The 14,808-nt window shown below is 44.6% G+C and overlaps 1 protein-coding gene across 8 annotated transcripts in view; it reads right to left on the reverse strand.

Annotated features, from left to right (window-relative positions):
• Nucleotides 1-488: 488 nt before the first annotated feature.
• ORC1 (origin recognition complex subunit 1) overlaps nt 489-14,808 on the reverse strand; it is a 35,069-nt gene continuing 20,749 nt past the window's right edge. For all 8 annotated transcript variants that reach the window (XM_021673295.2, XM_064372352.1, XM_021673292.2 and 5 more), the window contains 9 exons: nt 12,439-12,536; nt 11,163-11,264; nt 10,556-10,727; nt 9,836-9,943; nt 9,416-9,565; nt 8,277-8,396; nt 3,117-3,286; nt 2,492-2,579; nt 489-1,054 (listed from right to left, as the gene is read on the reverse strand). In XM_021673295.2, the coding sequence (XP_021528970.2) occupies nt 860-1,054; nt 2,492-2,579; nt 3,117-3,286; nt 8,277-8,396; nt 9,416-9,565; nt 9,836-9,943; nt 10,556-10,727; nt 11,163-11,264; nt 12,439-12,536 (1,203 nt within the window). In that variant the 3' untranslated portion in view covers nt 489-859. The remainder of the gene's footprint in view (nt 1,055-2,491; nt 2,580-3,116; nt 3,287-8,276; nt 8,397-9,415; nt 9,566-9,835; nt 9,944-10,555; nt 10,728-11,162; nt 11,265-12,438; nt 12,537-14,808) is intronic.

Below are 14,808 nucleotides of genomic sequence, written 5' to 3' on the forward strand. Positions count from 1 at the left end.
TTATATTTTCTGTCACAGAAATCTTTTATATTTAAAGATTTGTTTTGTTTTATGGTAAATGGTACCTTTGTAAAAATTACATTTTCTAGCTATTTATGGCTAGAGATTACTTATTATTGATATTATTTCAGGTAGTTTCTTTTTTTTTTAATTTAGTTTCTTTTTTATAAACTAAACTTTGTTTTATATTATTTGAAACTTAAGATAGATAATGACATACAGTAAAAAGTCCTCCTCTAACCCCTAACCCTGGCCATTTGATTCTTTCCAGAGGCAATCAGTGTAATCAGTTTCTTGCATACTCTCCCAGAACTATTTTATGTAGCTACAAGTAAACTATATACTTATATTTTATATATCTTATCATTAAATAAATGGCAGGGCTAGTAACAGAAATAAAAGTCAGATGGAGGAACTATCGTATCAAGGACAGTTTGGTTTCATAATCAGATGCTTGTAATGATTATAATGTAGTAACTTCACGAACACTCAGGAAAAAGCAAATTATTTAATGGAAAATTTCAAAATACATGAGAGCCATTTCCATTCAATGTACTTTGTTACAAATATTCCATGTGCTTAGAAAAATGAAATCAGATTCTTTAAAAAGAGTAGACTAGCTGGGCAACATGGTGAAACCCTGTCTCTACAAAAAATACAAAAAAAATTAGCTGGGCGTGATGTGCCTGTAGTTTCAATTACCTGGGAGGCTGAGGTGGGGGGATCATCTAAGCCTGGGAAGTCAAGGCTGCAGTGAGCCAGGATGGTGCCACTGCACTTCAGCCTAGGCGACAGGGCAAGACCCTGTCTCAAAAAACAAAACCCAGCAGACCGCAGTCTTTCTCCTCATGAAGCCCCTTTACTCTTCTTTCAGTGCATACAGCACGTCGTCCTGGCTGACATTGAGCCGCACCCGAAGGAGCAGGTCATTCCTGCTGGGCTCCACAAGCAGGAGACGACAAGAGCCCAGGCGAGAACACACGGCCATGGTCTCCGACATGGTGGGGTACGGCAGCCCCTCCATTCTGCACAGTGCCACATGTTGACTGTATATCTAGACACAAATAGTAAGGCAAAGGTTAAGAGGAAATACAATCCTGGGGCTTTTTCTGTTCCTTTCTTTCTTGGTTTGGGAAAATCAGACACATGGCACCCAGGATATCAAACACTCCAGAAGGCATCAATGGGTGCTCCAGTGGTACACAAATGCAGAGGCAGAATGGAATGCTAGCCTTGGAATCAGAAAACTGTAGGCCTGAATCCTGGTTCTACTATTTGCCTAAGTATGTAACCCTGGGCAAGTTATTGCACTCTTTGAGCTTCAATTTTATCTACAAAATTTACTGTAAATCCCTTATGAGTTAATGGATATAAAATTACTAGTAACTCACTGGTTATACAAATAGTCCTGTCTCCAAGGGCTGAGAGTTCCACAATTGAGACTGTCAAAATTCAAGTCAAATTTTGCTAAAAGGCCCCTTTCCTTATCAGTGAGCAAATGCCAAGGCATGGCCCTTGGAAAAGTACAAAGGCCCAGAGAGAAAACTGAATAAAGAAATATAGGGAGGCAGGAGGATAGCTGGAAACAGAAATTCCTACCCTAATGTTCCCCACTGGGTCAGGGATGTCTGAAGCATTTCTGGTCACTTTCCATTCTAAATATCTATGAGTCCATCTGCCTGCCCCCAGCCCCAAGACTAGGAGCTTGTTAGGAACAGGGATGTTACATTAACCAAATCAGCTCGGAGTTCAAGGATCTATCACAGTTAATGGCACACTGCAGATGTTCAGGAAATGTTTACAAACTAAAATGAAAGTCACTCTCTACAGAAGAGCTATCTCAGACTCTAGGAGAATAGTAATCGCCAAAACATGACCAGTAGCTAAAATTTTAAATAAGAATTTACAACCAGCCCAATAAATAAGTAACTGAAAGGAAAATGTTTTCCTGACTTATTTTAAAGAAAGCTGTTTAAAACATACATACACAGACATACACACTCTCCAGTACACACTCATAAACACCTTTAGCAATTCATCTTCCAAGGCAGCCAATTACCTAGGGATACCAGTCTTAAGTAAACTAACAAGGCACAGGCCTTAAGGATTCCTCTAACTTGATCTAATTGACCTATGCCAATGACGTGATTAGACTCATCTGTGATTTGTTCTCAAATATGGCCTCATTCTGAAAGCCTTGGCTCCACTACAACATAAGCTGTATTGGGGAATAAATTTGGCTTGCTCATCTCATTACTTGAACAGTGTCTGGCACATAGCAGGCCTTCCATCTAACTTGCAGAAACCAGTCGCTAAAGGTCTCTTCTCATGCAACTCAGTAAAATGTCACATTAAAATAGATGCTGGTCTGAGATTCCTTCACATACTCAAGGTGGCACAAAATAGAGACAAACTGTTGTACATTAAAGGAAATTTCCACATATTTTAAAAGCCCAAGTCCAGAATCTAGGATTTGAAAAGAGGAGATCACCTGTTGAAATGTGGCTTCCTCTAGTCCTGATCGATGGAACTCTGCAAGGATGGCTCTCAGGAAGCCCTGTTCCAGAATGGAGGAATTTCTTAAAGGAAACGAGGGGATGTGAGTTTTTTTTAGTGGCTGTAACCCCACCCCAGAGGAAAGCCAAAGAAAACTTTTCTGTGCCTTTAGAAAAGAGAGAAAATCTGGAAAATACTTTTTCCTATATTATTTGGCAAGGTTCCCCCTGACCCCCAAACTCTCAAACTGATACAGAAAATGTCATTGTGGAAGTGAGGGAAAATAGCAACTACGTCTGGAAATATCCTCGTCACTCAGAAATACCCATGCCCTCATTTCATGAGCTGAACGCATCATTCAGTGTTGAGAAAAGTAGTTGCTTCCTTTTTTTTTTCTGTTCCTATCTTAGCACTTTTACACCCTAAACACATATAAAATAGCCCAATAAGTGGCAAATATTCTATTATCCTAGGGTTATATTTCTGTCTCCCAGACTAGACAATGTCCCTACAAAAAAGAACTGTGTTATCAGTAAGTGCAGGTTGAATGAGTAAAAGCTGAGAAAGGGAAACATGTTTCTACAGGCTTCCAGGAAGGCTCAGGAAGTGGAGCATCTTACTTGATGGCCGTGATGTACGATGACGAAAACATCTCATCAACAGCTTCCATTGAGTGGACTATGGTAACCAGGCCAGGGGAGTTAGGCTTCTGCTGGGAGAACTCACAGATCTCTGTGGCACGCCTGCAAATGTCCAGGCAGCGTCGCGCGTCTCCAGAAAGTGCTGCTACCTATGATAGGCAATATTTTATTCCTGAGGCCACCTTAGCCCAGAAGAACCAACAGATTCTGTGTTCAACTAAAAAGAAAAGGTAGTGCTGGCAATGGACGTAAGCCTAAAGTTAAGTACTTAGCCCTGGCAGGGAACCTTGAGGAAGAATATAAATGAATTATTATATTGTGCATGGGACTCTAATCCTCTAGTCCAAACCTCTGTCTTGGTTTTACAGTTAACTCCACAGTGGACAGTGCAGAGATTCTCAGCTTTACCATTCAGGAAATGAAGTTTAAAAACAGAGACCCTTAGTTCAAGATTATTACTGAAGCATCTGGAAACAGAGTTCTCACTCCTTGCATAGAGAGAGATGTGCTCCCAGAAGGAGCCAGCCAAAGACAAGAGGCTGGAGTGGAGTGTATCTGGAGGTAAAGCCATAGCCAGGCCTCCCTTACAGCACATGGTAAATTTGGGGTCGGCTTGGTCAATGGCTAAGAGGCCCAGAATCAAGAATGGAGGAAGGGGCTGAGTGCGGTGGCTCACACCTGTAATCCCAGAACTTTGGGAGGCCACGGTTACCTGAGGTCAGGAGTTCAAGACCAGCCTGGCCAACATGGCGAAACCTCATCTCTACTAAAAACACAAAAATTAGCCAGGGCCAGGCAGAGTGGGTCACGCCTGTAATCCCAGAACTTTGGGAGGCCTAGGTAGGTGGATCACTTGAGATCAGGAGTTCAAGACCAGCCTGACCAATATGGTGAAACCCTATCTCTACTAAAAATATAAAAATTAGCCCAGCGTGGTGGCACGTGCCTGTAATCCCAGCTACTGGGGAGGCTGAGGCAAAAGAATCATTTGAACCCAGGAGGTAGAGGTTGCAGTGAGCCGAAATCACGCCACTGCACTCCAACCTAGGTGACAAACCTAGACTCCGTCTCATAAAAAAAAATCACTTTTCAAGTAACTCAAGACAGAAACATGACTATTGGCTTATATTTTTCCCTTCCTCTAATCCCGCACATTGAACTGGTAAGGGTGTCCTGTAGACCTTCCTGCTTCGTCAGTTCTGCTGCCCTCCCATCACCACCTGTATAGCCTATGAAGAGGCACCTTGTGTGGTGAATAGCAGGGACTCAAGACTACTGCAGGGGCCTCAGGACAAAGTGAAAGAACTCTGGGAGGTAAGGAAACACCTAAACCAGTCTGACCCCAAGGGTATCGGGGAGCCTTGATGACCCTATGCATCCCTTCGGGCTGCTGGTGGGGCAAGGGAGACACAAAAAAAGCTGAGGCCCAGCCAATGTGGAACCTAAGAGGACATCCCTGCATGCGCCTGACCTCCACTACTGCCTCAGTACAAGTTGAGTGAGACAAATCATGCAGAAGGGGTGGCAGAGGAAACCACCTGCTTTAACTTTGGTGCTAGGTGGGTGTGGGGTACAAAAAAAAACCTTGCTTTTTTTTTTTTTAAGATGGAGTTTTGCTCTTGTTGCCCAGGCTGGAGTGCAATGGTACAATCTTGGCTCACTATAACCTCCACCTCCTGGGTTCATGCAATTTTCCTGCCTCAGCCTCCTGAGTAGCTGGGATTACAGGCATGCACCAACATGCCCGACTAATTTTTGTATTTTTAGTAGACACAGGGTTTCACTATGTTGGCCAGGCTGGTCTCAAACTCCTAACCTCAGGTGATCCACCTGCCTCGGCCTCCCAAAGTGCTGGGATTACAGGCGTGAGCCACCATGCCCAGCCAAGTTTTTCTTTTCTTTTTTTGTTTGTTTGAGAGAGGCTGGAGTGCAGTGATGTGATCATGGCTCACTGCAGCCTCAATCTCTTGGGCTTAAGCAATCCTCCCACCTCAGCCTCCTAAGTAGCTGGGGCTATGGGCACATGCCATCACACTGGGCTAATTTATTTATTTTTTTGAGACAAAGTCTCGCTCTGTTACCCACGCCGACATGCAGTGGCATGATCTCAGCTCACTGCAACCTCCGCCTCCCAGGTTCAAGCAATTTTCCTGCCTCGGCCTCCATAGTAGCTGAAGGTGGACGCCGCCATGCCCGGCTAAGTTTTTGTATTTTAGTAGAGATGGGGTTTCACCATGATGCCCAGGCTGGTCAAGAACTCCTAAATTCAGGCAATCCACCTGCCTCGACCTCCCAAAATGCTAGGATTACTGTCATGAGCCACTGTGCGTGGCCTCATTGGGCTAATTTATAAATTTTTTTGTAGAGATGGGGTTTTAATATGTTGCCCAGGCTGGTCTCAAACTCCCGGGCTCAAGTGATCCTCTCACCTTGACCTCCCAAAGTGCTGGGATTACAGGCATAAGCCATCTCACCTGGACACTCCCCTGAGTTTTTACAACTGTAAGCCCTCACTTGGATTTGGTAGCCCAAATTTATGTTGTCTTTCCTACAATCCTCAAGTGGAGAATTTTATTTTAAAAATGGTAACAGTTGGTAGTGCCTCTAGATAACTAACAGAAAAAATATTTTTTTTAATGAATTCAACTTCAACCCAGGCCCCAATTAATTCTCAAATAAAGGAGCATTCTGAATCCCATGCATATAGTAAAAATAAAATAAAAATCAAGACACAAAAACAAGAAAGCAAGGCCATATATGCATGGGAACCAGCAGAATCAATGGATATCAGAATCGGACCCCTAAAGACTTCAGATATCATAATTGTAAGATACAGACTATAAAACAGATTCGACTGGGTATGGTGGCTCATGCCTGTAATCCCAGCACTTTCGGAGGGATCACAAGGTCAGAAGTTCAAGACCAGCCTGACCAACATGGTAAAACCCCATCTCTACTGAAAATACAAAAATTAGCTAGGCATAGTGGTACATGCCTGTAATCCCAGCTACTCAGGAGGCTGAGGTAGGAAAATCACTTGAACCGAGAAGGTGGAAGTTGCAGTAAGCCAAGACTGCACCACTGCACTCTAGCCTGGGCAACAGAGTGAGACTCTGTCTCAAAAATTAAATAAACAAAATTAAATTAAATTAAAATGAAAAAACCCAAAATTCTGGCTGGGCGAGGATGGCTCATACCTGTAATCCCAGAACTTTGGGAGGCCAAGGCGGGTGGATTATGAGTTTAGGAGATGGAGACCATCCTAGCTAACATGGTGAAACCCTGTCTCTTCTAAAAATACTAAAATCAGCTGGGTGTGGTGGCACATGCCTGTAGTCCCAGCTACTCGGGAGGCTGAGGCAGGCAAATTGCTTGAACCCAGGAGGCAGAGGTTGCAATGAGCCAAGATTGTGTCACTGCATTCCAGCCAGGGCGACAGAGCAAGACTTCATCTCAAAAAAAAAAAAAAATTGAGGATGTTAAGAAACTAACTTTAAGATGCCTTAGATCAGGAAACAACAAAGTGTGGCCCACTACTTGTTTTTATAAATAGTACTGGTTGTAATTCCAGCACTTTGGGAGGCTGAGGTGGGTGGATCACCTGAGGTCAGGAGTTCGAGACTAGCCTGGGCAACATGGTGAAACCCCGTCTCTACTAAAAATACAAAAGTAGCTGGGAGTGGTGGCACATGCCTGTAATCCCAGCTACTTGGGAGGCCAAGGCAGGAGAACTGCCTGAACCCAGGAGGTGAAGGTTGCAGTGAGCCAAAATTGCGCCATTGTACTCCAGTGAGACTCTGTCTCAAAATAAATAAATAAGTAAATAAATAAATAAAATAAGGTTTTACTGGAACATAGCTATGCTCATTCATTCATATATTGTTTGTGACTATGCAAAGGCAAAGATGAGTTGCTGTGACAGAGTTTTTTATGGCTGATTCTGGCCTGCAAAGCCTAAAACATTTTCTACCTAGCCCTTTAAGAAAAAGCTTGCTGACCTTTGTCCTAGATCCTTCCTCTATTTCATACCGCTGGGTGTACATACGGCCACTGAGGGAGGCTCTGTCAAAAAGCTGGGGCCTTCGCAATTTGTACTTAATCTATGAAACTCTTTGCCCTAGAGATTACCCCTCCACTACAATGAGCAGTGAGCCAAGATGCAACATTGCACTCCAGCCTGGGCAACAGAGTGACTCTATCTAAAAAAACAAAAAACAAAAAAGTATGGCATAAAAAAAGGATCATTTGTAGAAAAGAAAGAGCCTCTTAGATTATACATAAGAGCAAAAGTGAAAAATTCTACACATAAAATGCCTAGATAACTTTGAGGATCTTTCCTGGAAAGCAAAGCTTGGAGACAGGCACAAAGCGGGCTCACCTCTCACCCTAGTCCCTAATATAGTAGCCAGCTCCGATCAGGAGTCATGTGCTGCTGCTATAGCCATTCAGGGTGAAGAGTGTGTCAGTAAGAGGAAACTAGAAATAAGTTTATGATTCTTTTACGTGCTAAAATACTTGTAGATGTATGATTTCTTTCTTTCTTTCAGCTTGAGGCGGACATTTAACCCACTTTCTTCCTCAGTAGCTGGGGAGACTAGTCTGTGGTGAACTCTCAGGGGGCATTCTCCTAGTAGACTTGGAGGGGAGGGGCATCCAATACCTCCTATCTAGCATGGAGTGTGTGCCTTGCTGGGCATGTTATAGACATGATCTTGTTAAATTTTCACAATGACCCTATGAGGTGAGTACTCCCATTTTTCTTCAGAGAAGAAAACTGAGGCTCAGGAAATTTTTAAGTAACTTTCCTACAACCTTCTGCATACCTACTAAGCGTTAGAGCCAGAATTTAAACCAGGCTTGTCTACCTGACTATATTGCCCCTTTCATTATGCAAAAGGACTTGCTCCCTGAATCAATTCATGTTAGTTTGCATATAAACCCACAATACTTACGGCCCTCTAATCAATCATAAAATAAAAAGGCTAAGAAATTTCTCAGAATCTGTCTCTCTTTTTTGATATTTTTACAGAACTTTCTAAATTTCTCTCCACCCTCAGAGCATCCAGCATAGGACCTCATACCCAGCAGGTACTCAGCAAAGACGTGCTGACTGATTTATGGGTGCAGCTGGTGACTTACCTTCCTGGCTACCAGCTGGATGGCATCATCCTCAAAGGCCTTTAGATGTTTGAGCCGGGACCTTAAGATCTGCTGCAGCTGACTATACGTATAGGGCTGGAAGGACATCCTGGTAAGACCCTGGGGAGCCAAAACGACAGAGGAGTAAGTTCGTTGATTGCCCATTGATTATCCAGGTGGAAAGTCACCAAACCCGATTACCGAGTCTCATATAACAATTTACACATTTCATACCTAGACAACCACTGCCTTCAACCACTCTTTACTGACAATGGCCAGTGGTGTCCTGTAGGGCAGTCGTTCTTAAACTGTTTTTTCGTTTCTCTTAAGGACTTTTGATTCTACCAGAATCATTTGGAAGTAGATAAAAGCTGAGGTGCTTTAACTGAAGTGCGTGAGAGGATCTTCAGATCTCTGCTACGCATTGTCACCGCACCTGGCCTCACTTACCAGGTTCTTCATGATTTCTTGGTGTGCTTCCTGCTGAACTGCAAGGCCCATGAGGACAGACTTTGCGTTCACCTGGTTTATTGCGCTATTCCAAGCACCTAACGCTGCCTGGAAGGTTGTAAGTGCTAAAGCATTTGTTAAATTAATTAAACCTCCAGGGCTGGGTGCAGTTTAAAAGTGCACAGGTAGCAGAACACTAAGATAGGATGTTTGCAGAAAATCATGCAATGGTGATACATTCCTCTTCAACATAGAAACTATAAGCATTGCAGAAATCACATTTCTTAATTTCCCCATTTATTTTAGTTTTCATTTTTGCAGAACTTCTTTTTTTGGGACAGTCTCGCTCTGTTGCCCAGGCTGGAGTGCAGTGGCACAATCTCAGCTCACTGCAACCCCTGCCTCCAGGGTTCAAGCAAATATCCTGCCTCAGCTTCCTAAGCAACTGGGATTGCGGGCATGCACCACCGCACCCAGCTATTTTTTGTATTTTTAGTAGACATGAGGTTTCACCATGTTGGCCAGGCTGGTCTTGAACTCCTGACCTTAAGTGATCCACCTATCTCAGCCTCCCAAAGTGCTGGGTTTACAGGCATGAGCCACTCACTGCACCTGGCCCATTTTGGCAGAACTTCCTGGCCAAGCTTACAGATCTGTGAGAACAGCATGGGAACTGCCCTAGAACTTACCAGTCGGCTGGACACCCGGTTCATCATGATTCGCTCTGGCAGGTCCATTGTGTTGGCAATGGCAAGGACCACAAGCCGGGCCTTCTTGTGAGTTGGCCAGTCAAAGAGATTGTACATTACATCTTGTTTGTGAGTCCACAGAAGGTCAAGCTGCCAGGGAAAAGGAGAGAGGTGCACAGTCAATCACAGAGACTAAGCTGGGCTTCAGAATGAAAACCTATAACCACTGCTTTAGCTGCATGTTTCCCAGGTCACAGCACCACAGCAGCAAGGCAGTCCATTGACACATGCCTCTCAGCACCAGAAAATGGGCTCAGAGGAATGCAGAAGGGAGCCAGGACTTTCCTCCCCACTACCCAGTACTTGCTCCTGAAACATAAACACAGCCCCGTTTCTTCTGTCCTCCCATGGGCACCTCACCTCATCCACAAGCAGGACGGTGGTTTCCTGAGGAGACCCTCGGGTGCAGAATCGCTTTGCCAGCAGTTCTGCTGCATGGCTGGCTGTTGCTTTTTGGCCCGTTAGCTTCTGCATTAGGGGAAACACAGTTGTGAGGAACTGTAAGGCTCTTACACCTCTGGGCTTAAAGTTAAATCTGTAAACGGAGGGAGGCATTTAGCCTGAGGACTTCAGAATCCTATATTCTGCCTCCCACTCTAGTATTAACCTTAACTTGGAAGGACAAGAGAAGGCACCAAAAGAAAAGATAAAAAAAGTGTATGATTTTGAAATGCAAATGAGTCATGGGCTGGACCAGAAGCCCCCTTAAAATCACGATTACATAATTCTGTAACTGGATGTTACTTGCCCCAAAATAACAGCCCATGAATAAAAGAGCAAGGCTCAACCTCTGGGCTGCCATGGACCCCTTTTCCATGTTGTCACACTGCTACCTGTGAGCTCACAGTTTTCACCATGTGGATAAGTACTGGCTTCCTGGCTTGCAGTCATTATCCAGCTCCTAGACTTTGAAGTCCTTGAGGGTAAGAATTCTGCCTTCCTTGCCCTTGCTACCTCTACAGAAAGGACAATGCCTGTCATATTATGAATATGCAATATACAGAAAATTAAGTAACTCTCTCCTTTTTCACGTGCCACTAAGAAACCGTATTTCCAAAAAGCCTAAACAATTCTGCTTACCTGCAAGATTTGCACATAGACTTGGTGGGGCTCTGTCAGCTTCATGCCATTGACCTCAACGTATTGAAAGGGAGGAACATCATTGGCTTGGGCTGCCTGCTGCAGGCAGCGTATCACCTCATGCACAGTAGCAGTCTTTCCTGTGCCAGGGACACCAGAGACGTACATGCACCTAAAGCAAGAAGGGAAAACCCATGGGGTAGGTCTTAGCCCGCCACTGCACTCTATAAACAGTGAGGAGTGTGGGAATGTACACTGAGGGAAGGACCGAGGCCCTTGAAATGTGGAGGTGGAAGCAGAGAGGACCATCCTTGGAAGCTGGTCAGAGTAGGACCTGCTTATATTGAATCATTCATTCCACAAGCAGTGCTACATGCAAACTGCCTACTCAAAGAAGGCCAGTTTCTTTCTTTTTGAAAGGCAACATTCCTGTTCCTATGGAATTACTTTGGCAAAAAATACTTCAGAAGCTTTAGGCTTTAGCAATGATTTGGTCTATTCTGCTGATATTGGAGAAAGCCTGTGTGGCTGAACTGTTAACACCTAAGGCATTCTACTAGCAGGGACCTTATTCTCCAAACTACCCTGCCTGTCTTACATGACTCACCCTCCGGTATGGTCAAGGAGTTTGCTTTCCACAAAGTTGTAGATGTCTTGGAATTCCTGTTCCCGACAGGGAAGAGACTCAGGTACAGCAGAAACGTGCAGCCTACCATTGATAGTAAATGGGAGAAAAGGAATACTTTAGGAACATTCCCCAACCATTTACTCATTAGTCAATGGAAAATGATTACGGTTTCTTGTCTATGGTTTCTACATGAAAACTCAATCTCAAATGCCAGAGAATACATCCATTCTCAAATCCCTCCATTTGGCCTCAAAATCCTTGGCCTCCGTTTCTCCATCCAAATTACATGGGTGGACCTCATTCCACAGGAGATTCAGATTTTGCTTGATTTCTGACAGGATCCATATTATACATTTTGAAAGTCTCCATATGGTTCTAAAGGGCACCATAACCAAGAGGCCCTGTCCTGACTAATCATATTCTATCCCTGCAGAAATGATGGCAGTAGACGGGAAGGTCAGTCCTCCCAGGGCCTGTCCACATTGGCTCACCTAGATGCTGCTTGAGAGGTTTCTTTTTTCTAAATATACATGTAAGGCCGGTTGCCTCGCCGGGGGCTCGGACTCACCCCCTCCCGTCGCGGGGACCTGGGACACGCCTCCTCCCCTCGCGGGGAGTTCGGACACGCCCCCCTCCCTTGCTGGGAGCTCAGAAACGCCCCCCTCCCTTGCCGGGAGCTCGGACACGTCTCTTTCCCCCCACCCCCCCGCCCGGAAGCCCGGGAAAAAAACCCCATCAGAACCTACCTGTTACCATCTTGTCCAATCCAGGCTCCACTCCCTGCCTACTATTTTGTCCTATCTGGGCCCCACTCCTTTCCATCCGGGTCCCACTCCCCTCCATTTTGTTTCATCCGGGTCCCACTCCCCTCCATTTTGTCCCACTCACCTTGGGCACAGCCAATCAGACGCCTCCACTCCCTATAAAACCCCGTGCCTGAGAGGAGTCCCTGCGATTTCTCCGGCCCATCCTGTCCGGACCGCAGAACCGCACCCGGGAGCCTAAATAAATTCCCTTGCATTGGATTATTTTCCTGCTGGCCTCAGTTTCTTCATTTTAAACGCAGCAACAACCCAAGGACAAGCCTTACAATACACATTCACTTTACCTCGATAGGTAAAAGTGTAGACACACAGTGTATCTATCTACCTCTATTAGGTAGACCAGTGACTGCTCATCACTCTCATTTTATATGAATGAAAGCAGATGCCCCATTGTTCATGCCTCCCTGAAAGGGGACAGAGAGCAGCAGTACCTCAGCCGGGCTTTCTCCAGCACGCTGGCTGGCTCCTGGGCAGCCAGGTTTCGACTACGGATCTGAGGAGTGGCACAACATGGTGTTCTAGGCTTGGGCTGTATTCAAAACAGAGAACATATTTCAAAAGGAAAAAGCAAAACACCATCCAGGACACACCAGCAAATGTGATTTGCACTGATCTGATAAAAGGAAGAGAGGTGGTGAATTCCCCCTTAGTTCCTTCCTGTATAAAGGACCATGACTCTTCCTCTCTCACCTCATATCGCATAAACTTTGTTCATCATCCAAACGGTTTCTTTTTTCTAATTTATATATAGTATCAGGATTTATAACAATGTTAGTCTGAGGAAAGAATTAATAAAAGTTTGGATTAAATACGATTTAAAAGTAAAATATTATCTTGAAAGAAAAGAAATGTTTAAGAAACCCTAACTACTCTGCCCAAATACAGAGTAGAAGAGGAGACATAAACTAGGTTTGATTCATTGGATCTTTCTCTGGGCTTGTTTGAAGATATAGTCAAGTGTCAGCCCAGGACTTCCATGGCCCACAGTGCAGGACTTGGAGAAACCTTGGCGGATTTTTCCACTCCAAGGTCACTGCTTAGTCTAGTCTAACAGCCCTGTATCTTCTTCCTTGGTCATGGCTTTCTAAAGCAGGATTGCTGCTGCTACACTCATCTTCATCTATTTCTACAAAGCATTCCCTTCTATGGGTCATTTCACTCTAACGACCCTTTGTTTTTAGCCTGGCTAGAGAGAGAACAATCTCCCCACTTCCTCCTGAGGCAGAAAGCACTTAAACTCTGTTTAAAAGGCTTTACAGGGCGGTGCAGTGACTCACGCCTGTAATCCCAGCACTTTGGGAGGCCAAAGGAGGAAGACTGCTTAAACTCAGGAGTTTAAGACCAGGCTGGGCAACACAGAGGTGAAAGCCCCCTCTAAATTAGCAAAGCATGATGGCACATGACTGCAGTCCCAGCTACTTGGTTGACTGAGGTAGAAGGATCGCTTGAGTCCAGGAGATCGAGGCTGTAGTGAATTGAGATTTCATCATTGCACTCCAGCCTGGGCAACAGGCAGAGCAAGATCCTGTCTAAAAAAATAAAAAAAGTCTTTACATTTGTGCTGAAGGTAGCCTATGCCCTATATCCCTAATTTTGGGTGGGAGCCACAAGACACAATCAAACCAGAGGCCTGTTAGGAACCAGGACACACAAGAGGTAAGTGGTGGCAAATGGGCATTACCAACTGAGCTCTGCCTCCTGTCAGAGGAGCAGAGGCATTAGATTCTCATAGGAGTGCAAACCCTATTGTGAACTGTGTGTGCAGGGGATCTAGGTTGCATGCTCCTTATGAAAATCTAATGCCTGATGATCTGGGGTAGAACAATTTCATCCTGAAACCATCTCCCCACCCCTTGCCATCGGTAGAAAATTCGTCTTCCATGAAAGGGGTCTCTGGTGCCAAAAAGGCTGGGGACTGCTTACCTACTGGATTCCTTTCCTTAGAGATTTTTCTTTTTTCTTGAGACAGAGTCTCACTCCATCGCCCAGGCTGGAGTGCTGTGATGTGATCTCAGCTCACTGAAACCTCCGCCTCCCAGGTTCAAGTGATTCTACCACCTCAGCCTCCAGAGTAGCTGGGATTACAGGCACCTGCCACCATGCCCAGCTAATGTTTGTATTTTCAGCAGTGACAGGTTTTGCCATTGTTGGCCAGGCTGGTCTTGAACTCCTGACCTCAAGTGATCTGCTCACCTTGGCTGTATTACAGGTGTTGGTATTACAGGCGTGAGCCACTGTACCCTGCAGTTTCTTTGATTTCAACCCAAACCCAATCACATCTTCATATGGAAAAATGGACATCAGCTTTACAAAGTCTTCTAATTAAGATTTCTTAATATCGTTCCAAAGAATAAGATGCATCATCAATTTAATCTTACAAACATTTCTCAAGCCCACTTGAACATGAGAAGACCCTGGTCTGAATATCTTTTTGGTGTTCTGCTAAAGTTCCACAGGAAGCAGAAAAGATGTCTATTGATCTCCTTCCATCTTGCTGCAGCACAATTTGTTACCAATGTGTAGGTAGCACTCCCAGATTCTCAGTTGTATCAAGAGGGACAATAAAACTAACACTATGGCTCAGAGGCCAGACATATGATACGATACCCATTCTGCCAGTGCTCCATGGAAATGCAGAGAGGAGTGGGTCTTGTACTTCCCTTAGGGAGTTTGGCTCTTGGCCATCTGATTCTGTACCATAAAAGGAACTTAACTCAAAAATCACTCTCTACTAGATTCGCTTTCAGTCCTAGTGTTCACTTAGGTCCTTTTCTCCATGAATATTCCACAAGGAATAGCTT

This window comes from Aotus nancymaae, unplaced genomic scaffold (assembly GCF_030222135.1).
Source record: "Aotus nancymaae isolate 86718 unplaced genomic scaffold, 86718_ANA_hifiasm-v0.15.2.pri h1tg000007l, whole genome shotgun sequence".
NCBI classification, from domain to species: Eukaryota; Metazoa; Chordata; class Mammalia; order Primates; family Aotidae; genus Aotus; species Aotus nancymaae.